We start from the raw sequence: 10,298 nt of genomic DNA on the forward strand, positions 1-10,298 counted from the left end.
TGTCGATTTTATTGTTTTATACTGTTGCCTGATGTCTACTTCTGATGTCCGCGTGGTTTTTACATTCAAAAACATCAAAAACAATAAGTAATAGGCTATTTTGTAACATAGATTAGTGGCTGTCTGGAGAAATGGTTAGTTTGAAGGGGCGGGCCGCATTGAAGACCTGGACGTAAACACCCACTGCTATGATTGGACGGCTTCATTCCCCGTCATTACATGTGGGGAAATGTTTTAAAAACATTAATGTGATAAAAATAGCAGCCGAACACAAATATGTTTGAGCCACAAAAGATTCTGGGTGCTAAATATGATACACATAAATGACAATACGTATATTAAAGTAGAAACAAAACTCGACGTGACTAAATTACCGTATACAACACAGTAAGCACGCATCAGAATCTAAACTGCGGCTAATAAATCCTTATCAATAACTTTGTATAATTCGATTGTGCTTGTGAGGTTGCTTTTACATTCACGTAATGTTAAATACCACAGTTATATGATAAAAAATAAGCTTTGTTGAGTGTTTGACCTTTCAAACGTAACTCGCCTAAATTACCGTATACAACACAGTAAACGGGCATCAGAATCTAAACTGCGGCTGATAAATCCTTCTTTGTAAATAACACTGTATATTTCTACCGTTAAATTACAGTCGTGTTGTTAAGTGGTGTATCTTTATTAATCGTTTAATGTTTTTAGTACATTAAAACAGTCAAACATACGTGTTTAGACACGGATGTTACAACAGACATATCAAGCGATCTCTTCTAACAAAGCAATAGTGAAACGCAGTAACTTAAATAAAGTAAAATGTCTTACTGTGTATAATGCTGTGTCATTGTTGTCAGATCCAATATAAGTGGTGCTTTTAATCACAGTCTCTCTGCAAATCCAGCATCGACTTCTTTCCAAATAAATCCGTGTACACAAAGTTAACAAACACTCCCCACACGAGCTGGAACTTCTTAAAAAGCAAACTTTTTCCAGGCATTTAATGTTATGTTCCAAGCCTCCGAATTAAAGTATTTAGCTTCTGTGTTTTTCCCACGCGGTTCTTCCAGAACCGAAAATGGGTTTCCAGTCTATCATAAGAGATCACCGCGTCAAAATAAAAGTCTCTCAGAAAAAATGTATTTAAAAGTCATTTTGGTTACATTTGTCAATCTTTAAAGACATATTTACTTGTTGAGACACACGTGTGTCACGCGAAGCTGTGGGCGGGACTTCAAAAGTGGTCCTTGTATTTGGCTATGGGGCGGTGCTTCAATTCTACTTTGACGTCATAGATTTCCGAATTCCACACTGGCTTGTTTTACTGGCTTGGTGCCAAAAACTGTTATATTTCAGTAGCACGGACGTTTTCAGTTCTGAAACTTGCAGGATGTTCATTTAAGTATGATGACCTCTTATATAACAAATTATCAAGTTAAAATTGAGTATTTGATTCACCGCTCCTTTAAAAGATTAGTCCATTTTCTTGAGAAGTCTTTTTAAAGACTTGGCACTAAAGGAGAGAACATCTTACAAAATGAAGATGTTTTAATTTAGTTTATCTTAAGGTTTAAAACTCAATATTGAACATTTTAAGCTGTACATAAAAACTCAGTGTTCAAAACTGTCTCCTTACTTTAAACTTGTAAGCATGATCTATAACAGGGGTGGCGAACGTCGGTCCTGGAGAGCTGCAGTCCTGCAGAGTTTAGCTACAACCCTGATTAAACTTTACCTGTCTGTAGCTTTCTAGTAACTCTTAAGACCTTGATTAGCAGGTGTGTTTGATTAGAGCTGGAGCTAAACTCTGCAGGACTGCGGTTCTCCAGGACCGACGTTCGCCACCCCTGATCTATAAACGTCGCTGTTAGGTAAGATTTTATAAGCAATGTAAAATCCACTAAACCCACTAAAGAAATAATGATTGCAGCTTTAAACATCAACAACAGGGATGATTATTAAGACAATTATCAAACCCATCAATAAAAAATACAAACACTGAATAATCACAGAGCTTATTTTATGACAAAAGGCAAGGTGTCAATTTACAAACTCTTAACAAATCAATCATTGTTTAATATGAATGTGTTTGTCCAATCTGTTGGGCTCTGTTAAGATAACTGTCCAATCTCTATACTTTTCAGACAGACATTACGGAAAATACACAGAAAATGCATAAAGGATTTGTCCGGGATTTTGGTTCATTCACACTGCCAATGATTTTCTGGAATCTGTGCATGTGTTCACACACATATCGTAAAGATCCCGGAAAGACACGTGACGTGTTTAAAGTCCTGCACTTGGTAGCATTTGAAACCCCTGTTTTGAAAAGCTGAACGATATATCTTGTTGCAATGACACACGGGCATGTTTATTATAAGCTCAAATGAGCGTGTGACGCGTTATTCTTTTATGCTGCAGAATGACCTCAGCTTCAGCGCAGATAGTGACGAGCTCCCTGATCCATGCTTTAGTCCACTTTGCAATAGGGTTGAGAGACACTATCGTGATGCCACGCCCCCACCCCACTTCGCTGCAGGTTGACATACACTAACTCTCTTCTATAGACTATAGTTAACCTAAAATCTTTGCGGGAATTGCCCTATAAATTAAATTGAAATATAACTAATGCATATATGCTATTTTAAATACTGTAGTCTATGCCAGAGACGTGACGTGTGTTAGTCTGTGAAAATATCCTATCAGGCATTTGATCTTGACATTGCTAGAAACTTGTCTTTTTACATGTTGTACATTTAACTTAAAATATTTTATTTTGTACAAGAAAAAAGCCCATATTAATAATTTATTAGTAGCCTATTGTAGTGTCTCGGGAGATCGTGCTCATTGTTACATAGCTATGTGTCTATACTGCACTGAAGCGGCAGTTTAAGATATAAACCCAAAATTCAGCGAACGCCAAGAACAAGAAAACGGGAACAACACTCCGACCGAAACGCAGGATTTACATACATAGACCATGTTTCAATTTTGATGATTCTGGCCAGAAATACCAACTTGTTCACTTTGTCTAGTTTTAATAAGCTGCAGATGGGAGTGCTGGTTGCTCCCCGCGGTGCTGAAGACCCGCTCTGATGGAGTACTGGTGGCACATACAGATATTTATGTGCAACCTATTGGAACGTGCGGAGGAGTCATTGGGTTCGTAAAATAACAAAATTATTGCTTTTAAGTACAAAATAGTATTTATGTAAAAATATATATTAAAATAAAAAAGAGTGCACAACTCTTCTTAAGTGGAAGTAATAAAGTAAAATAACTAATAATAATTATATAATAACGAAAAATGTAAATACCCTAAGCCCCCCCGCCTAATGATATCATCGTCCATCGCAATGGTTTAACCTAACCATCGTCAACTGCCAATTTAGGGGACATCCCCCAACCCTACTTTGGAGACGTTTCTCATCGTGAATGCATGTAAATCCCTCATTTTAAAGAGCTGAACCGTAACTTAATTGTTGCAATGACACGCGCATCCTCACTACGGCACGCCACTCACGGCATTGTTTCTGTGTCTAGTTCACAGATTTTACTGGGGGGACCCCTAGTTGGAGACATTTTTATATTTTTAAGCAGTTGATGCATAAAATCCCACTATATTTATGTAAAAAATCCAAAAGCTTTTGGTGGCTTTTACATGGATAGCAGATGGAAATTCTCTTGATTTCTGTCCCTCCTTGAAAATGAGTCCCCCCATTTCCAGCCCTGTATACAGATTAAAGCCATTCATCCTTTTCTTGTATCTGTAACCAACTATAACTAAAACTGATCTCTGCCACGGTGTTGAGTATACATATATATTATGCACAGTAGTAACAGTGCTCTTACATGGCCTTAATACACAATGGCTTGTTTCATGGACATTATACCGTAATGTATGTGTTTTGTTCTCCACTGAACCCCTGTAGTGCCTTCAGAGACCCCTGTTTTGAAACCCTGGGTTTAAAAAGAAAAGAAACTTACTCACTAAACAAGTTTTAAACAACTACTTTTTATGCATGATACTGCACAGAACTCAATTTAAATTGCATGACACTTATTTCCAAGATGTTTTACGGTCACACAGTTTGGAGATGGGTGATAAATGGAGGGGGAGGTGCTTGCAATAAAAATTAAATTACTAAAAAGAAAGGAGGAGATAAATGAAATTGAGAGCTCTGAGCAGGTCACAAAATGTGAGAGAGGGTGTAAAAAAGCATCACATGAAACGATAGTGTGATTATGAGTGAACTAAGAAAAAGCGCAGAACGTTTTCTGATGAAGCATCGCTTGTATTCATCACAACCCCTCACCATGACAAAGCGTAAATAAACAAAAGTGATTTGTGTGATAAGTGGATGTTGGTATGCACAACTGCCCTATTCATCAGACTCCGTTGAACTGGCGATATTAATTAAGACTGCTGTTCTTCAAATAGATACTAACATCATAAAGCACATAAACACACTCGCACGAACCGGCTGGGTGACGGGCCGCCTCGGTGATAACAGAAAGTTGATGAACGAGAACCAGGTCTTCTCTGTCACTTAGATAGATCTTTCGGTTTACTCATGAATATGCACCAAGCAATTTGCATATGCAAACCTCAGACTGTTATCTGATTTATGAGTCTCTCCATCCACCTGTCAATCAAGTTGCTGTTTATGCATTAATAATAATGGGGATAGGCAGTTTAGCATCTTATCCCAAAGGCTTTACCTGCACACAGTGTGATATCAGCTCACCTGGATACACCTTTGCTTTCACTTGCTCATGGACTGAGCATCCAATACTATTACATTATTTCCCACCTTAAGTAACTATTGTAAAAATTTATTTTTTAAGCATATGGAATTATATTATAATGTAAATGTATTTATTTAAATTCTTTATTTATTATAATTATTAAACATTATTATGTAAACATTGCACTCTTAAATCAAGCCGGAGACAAAGGTTCGAGTTCAGGAAAGTTTTTCCAAACCTGTAAATACCTATTCAGTTTGCAGTAGAACTGCATACTGTAATTAAAAGAAGAAAAAAATAAATGCCACACAAGCATGTATTTAACACTGATGTAAATATGTACCCCAACCTGATTCAAGTGGCTGACCAGAAATGTAACACCACTTCACTGTGGAAATTGAGTAACGTGACACTATGAATAACCTTTCAGACATGCCACTCAATAAAATATACTGGGTCACTGACAGGGTGTGAATTATGAGAGGGTCCAACCCCCCAATTAAGGCCAGAAACCCCCAAGGGAGCTCAGAACAAAGTTGTCAGGCCATGCATTTTCACCTACAACTAAATTGATGTAACCATAGCAACAGTAGGCAGCATGAGCAACTTACTTTTGTCACGGCTATTATCAGAAAGAACCATTGTAAAAACATGACTATCAATATCACACTATTATAGAAACATATATCACAAATACATCACAATAACCACAGAGTGTAACATAATGCACAAAATATCTTTCCCGATTTTTCTACATTTTTACATGTACTAATCTCGATAACTTGCCATTTCGGAGTAGTCTATTGTTTTATAAACTGTCCTGCACGTATACATTGCTTCAGATAAAAGCATCTGCTCATCGACTGATGTAAATGTAAATATTTAAAAAGATATAAAGTCTTTAACTAAACGTTCTATGGATTGGAAGATGATTTGGCTTTTGCAACATGAACCACAACAGTCTGTGCCTAAATGTAGACCGAAAGATGACCCTCAAAATGTTATTGAAGTTATTGTATCGTTTGCCAACTGGTCTTATATAATTGCTGACATTTCTGTATTGATCTCACAAAACTGAGTTGTGCTTTTAAATCTATTTTAGCACTCAGCACACATCAAAGTCTGGTTTTCCCTTTCCTGCACTGTAATTGTTTTCTAACAGCCCCAAAGCAGCACAGATCTTCATTAGAGTCACCCAACATTTACACATGTACAGTGCTTTCCTCCATTGACAACAACAAAGCATTGAGTAAAGCATCCATTCAGAATGTGTGAAAAATATATACCCTTTCCTTCAGTAAAATCCGGATATGTGTGGGAGTGTTTGTGTGTGTGGCAACCGGTGGTTCGCATGTATTTATTCAACCCTGTTTCTCAATTATGCGTCTGACAGGGTTCGCTATTTTTCCGGGACTCGCATCACTGGAGCGGGAGTGCAGGGCCGTTAGGATCACTGCCCACTCTGCACTCAGTAATTGTCAGTGTGTGTGCGCGCGTGTGTGTGTGTGAGCCGAAGGTACACTCTGAGCTCCCAAAGATGAATGAGGAAGCAGTGGTGTGGTTGCTTTGTTTTCATTTTTTACTTCACAGCCACGGGCCTCTCTTACTGTTTACACCAAGCGTGCGCTGCTCGAAACAAAGACGTTTAGTTGTAGAACACTCGCGCACACGAGCTCTGTATCACACCCCCGAGTCAAAACACCAGAGACTTTCTCACCAGTGGAGCATGCTTGGTCTGGTCCAGAGTGACTGCAGCTTTGGTCTCTGGCTTTAATCCAAACCCCAATTCAGCTCAGAATCAGCAGTTTATTTATGACCACATTGACCAGAGCCACTTGCCGTTAGCCTGTTGTGCTACATTTAAGCTGTGACTCCAGAGAATAAGCACACGTGTACTGAAAGAATATAGAGTGACATTCAGCCATACAATGCTTAAATATCACCCCACAGCTCTAAATGTCTCTCTCTCTCTCTTTCTCTGTACTGTGTAACTAGGCCAAGCTGAGGTAACAGGGTGTCATCAGTGTTGCAGACAGTTATGGAGAAAGAAGAAAGGTCTACACACAGTATAATGCTTGCGCACAAACTAAAGATTGTCGTTTACACTTTATACCAAAAAAAAGTAGATCTTCCCCGGTACACATTTCCCAAACACAATGGGGCACGCAAGCAGAATTCAGCTTGTGGATTAATTTTCAAATTCTTTCCAGTTCTCGGCAGAGCGCACACTTTCTGCTGTGCACCGAGTGTAACAGCATTTCCTGTGGATGTCTTGATTCATGAAAATAATCCACTTTAATTTGGTTTTATCACGTACTATATCCGTCCCGTGCTGTTCGCGATGCTAATGCAGTTAGGCTGCTCTTGCTTTTTATTTTTTTATGAAATCACAAATAATCCATGCACAATGAAAAGTGAGTGTGTTTTAGTACCACCAAAGAAAAATGGCTCAGATGGGCAAAATGATTGGGTTTTACCCCAGCTTTAGTCGATGAGTTTAATTTCATTATGATTTAGTCCAAATTTGTAATACACAGGTTACTGTCATTGTGAAACAGTAGCTGTAAAACGGGACGGTTTATGAATTATTTTATAGGTTTTAGAACCAGCAGAGCCAGATTAGTTAAACACCAACACGCACTCACCTGCATCTACACTGTTGCACTAATGTACCGTTCAGTTACAGCAGATGGGTTTTAGACATTTTATTACCTAAACACCCCGACTATTCAAATGAAAAACTAGAAATGAAGTGTGCGTGCGTGTGTGCGTGCGTGTGTGTGTGTGTGCGTGCGTGTACCTGGTAATTATCACGTTGTGGACCAATTGTCCCCACAAAGATAGGAATACCAGTATTTTTGAAAACTTGTGGGGACATTTTGAGGTCCCCATGAGGAAACTAGCTTATAAATCAAACAGAATGATGTTTCTTGAAAATGTGAAATAGCAGAAAGTTTGGTGTGATGGTTGGGGGTTAGGGTTTGGGCTAGGGGATTAGAATATACAGTTTGTATGGTATAAAAACCATTACGTCTATGGAAACCACAAAACATGAAAACCAGAATGTGTGTGTGCGTGCGTGCGTGCGTGTGTGTGCGTAACAGTGAAAGACGCTGAGATTGAGCAATGTCACAATGCAGGCATATTGAGGTCATTATGAAAAAGTACTGCTAATTACAGCAGATGGAATGAAAAGGAACAGGGGACATAGACTGAACCCCATGTACAGTATGATGCAGAAAAAAGAGTAGAAGGAAAAGGGAGATGAGGAAAGACAGACGGAAACTCCCTGGGAGAAACATGAAGGAGATGAGTGTGGAGGAAACAGAGATATGGTGGAAAAAGACAGGTATTATGTGAGAAAGGGACAAAACCTGTAAATGACCAATTTACTATAATGTACAGAAAGTATTTCTTTAACTGTATTAGGCTCTTGTTTTGAGTAGAAGTCATTGCACATCCTAGAGGGATAATTCTTACCGCTGTATGTAATTTGGGAGATTTTGACAGTATAATGGGGCTTCAGGCACAAAACTCTTATAAAGCTGCTTTGCATCAATTACTTGCGTTAAGAGCTAAATGCAAATAAACCTGAATAGAGTTCTGCTACTAACCGGGTGATGCAAATGAAACAGAGGCCTCAGATGAACAACAATTTCAAGCAGGACACATTAATGGCATAAACTGGGAAAGCACTGATATTCGGGAAACATCTATTTAAGAGCAAATAAGATCCATTAGTAGTTTAATACTCTCTATGGTTGTTTTACAAGATCAAGAGGTGTTCTACGAAACGTATCACTCCCAGATGTCCTATTGAAAAGGCAAATTAACAAAACAAACTGCTACACTGCATTGATTATATATTTATTTACAGCAGAGATAGATGTAAACGTGTTAAATTATGACCTTTTCTCAAAGCTCCTGTCCTGACTCACTAATGCACCTGTCACATAAGGAAACCAACCAATCAAACTTATTCCCTATATGGAAATTGACAGTGATATTTGGTATATTTTGCACACTGTTGTGCATACAGACAGTACAGTAGTATGCACTGATTTGTATGTATTCCAGTATACAAACGTAAAACACATACAGCAAATACAAAGTTAAATACTTACAGTATGTTTGAACTGTTCCAGTGTACCGCGTGCCTGGCCGCATTCACCAGGTCAAAGTTCATACAGGGGAGCGTCAGAATAAAAACACAGAGATGCAAGAGAGCCATAATCCCTCGATCTCTCTCTCTCTCCCCACTCGCTTTTCTTCAGTCTTTCTTGATCTTCTCACCCCGCGCAACTGTGAACCTGAAGCATCCCGTTTGGTAAAGAAGAAAAGGGAGGAAATCACCTACTGTAAAGCGCGATCAACTTCTTCAGTATGGGCTTTCGGTGCATCGGTTTAAGTGTTTAAAAAGTCAGAATCCATGATGAAGACCCCCTCCCTCTGTCCCCACGGCGTCAACCCAAATCCAACGGTCCGGTACGGCGCTGTTCAGGTTCAGATGGATCTCCGCGGAGGGATCAGAGAGATGAAGACGGCAGGATGGTGAGAGTTCAAATGCGGGAGAGAAGCGCGACCTCCCCACAACGCCGGTCAGAGAACTCGTAAGAATTAACAGAGATGCTCCGTAAATGCAAAACTATTTGCTTTGGTTTCTGAAGCTCTTACGCGGGAACGTGTCTGGTTGCGTACGCGCGAAGAATCCAGCGCGCTGCCGCTGGTTGTTTCACACTTACAAATGTGTGACGAACAAGTGCCGGAGCTAGTTTTATTCACTCTCTCTGGCCATATTCATTGCGCGCGCTCTCTCTCTCTTTCACACACACACATACACGCACTGTTTGGTAGGCTGTGCTCGTTCACCAGCTCCGCCTCCTGCCCAGGACAAAAGCGCGCCTCCACCGGCTCTGTCTCTCACTGGAGAAACGCTTTTAGGGAGGTTTGCTTAGACTGCAGCTCACATGACGGAACAGAAAACATCCATTCTAGCGTAAAACATTACAAAACAATTAGGACTGCAACCGGTCCTGGAGCAGTTTAATTACCTTTCACCAAAATCCTCTTACTGTCTATCAGTATGCACTGCTCTCTATCCGCAAACCCACCTGCTTCCCCCACCCGACACTGCAAGTCTTTTCTGATGTGGAATAATTATGGGAAATCCTCTTAGAGGGATGAATGGACTGATGGATTGGCTCATATGTATCTCTGTACTCGTACCCATCCTTAAATGTTATGTCACTATCTATCTATCTATCTATCTATCTATCTATCTATCTATCTATCTATCTATCTATCTTATCTATCTTATCTATCTATGTATCTATCTTTTAATTATTAGAAATAGTAGGTAATAAGGTAACACTACCATATGACCAGAGATGTATAGTAACGAAGTAGAACTACTTCACTACTGTACTTAAGTACTAAAAGACAGTATCTGTACTCTACTGAAGTATTATTTTTTTCTCCTACTTCCACTTTTACTTCAGTACATTTTTTCTTTGAGTTTAATACTTTTACTCCAATACATTTTTTATGTG

The 10,298-nt window shown here is 39.2% G+C and overlaps 1 protein-coding gene across 1 annotated transcript in view; it reads right to left on the minus strand.

The window, feature by feature from the left end:
- The window catches only part of efna3b (ephrin-A3b), a 60,860-nt gene extending 51,154 nt beyond the window's left edge, over positions 1-9,706 (minus strand). The window contains exon 1 of the mRNA XM_065261051.2: positions 8,874-9,706. Coding sequence (XP_065117123.1) covers positions 8,874-8,980 — 107 coding nt within the window. The 5' untranslated portion in view covers positions 8,981-9,706. The remainder of the gene's footprint in view (positions 1-8,873) is intronic.
- Between the last annotated feature and the right edge of the window lie 592 nt (positions 9,707-10,298).

This window comes from Paramisgurnus dabryanus, chromosome 13, assembly GCF_030506205.2.
Source record: "Paramisgurnus dabryanus chromosome 13, PD_genome_1.1, whole genome shotgun sequence".
In the NCBI taxonomy this organism is placed as follows: domain Eukaryota; kingdom Metazoa; phylum Chordata; class Actinopteri; order Cypriniformes; family Cobitidae; genus Paramisgurnus; species Paramisgurnus dabryanus.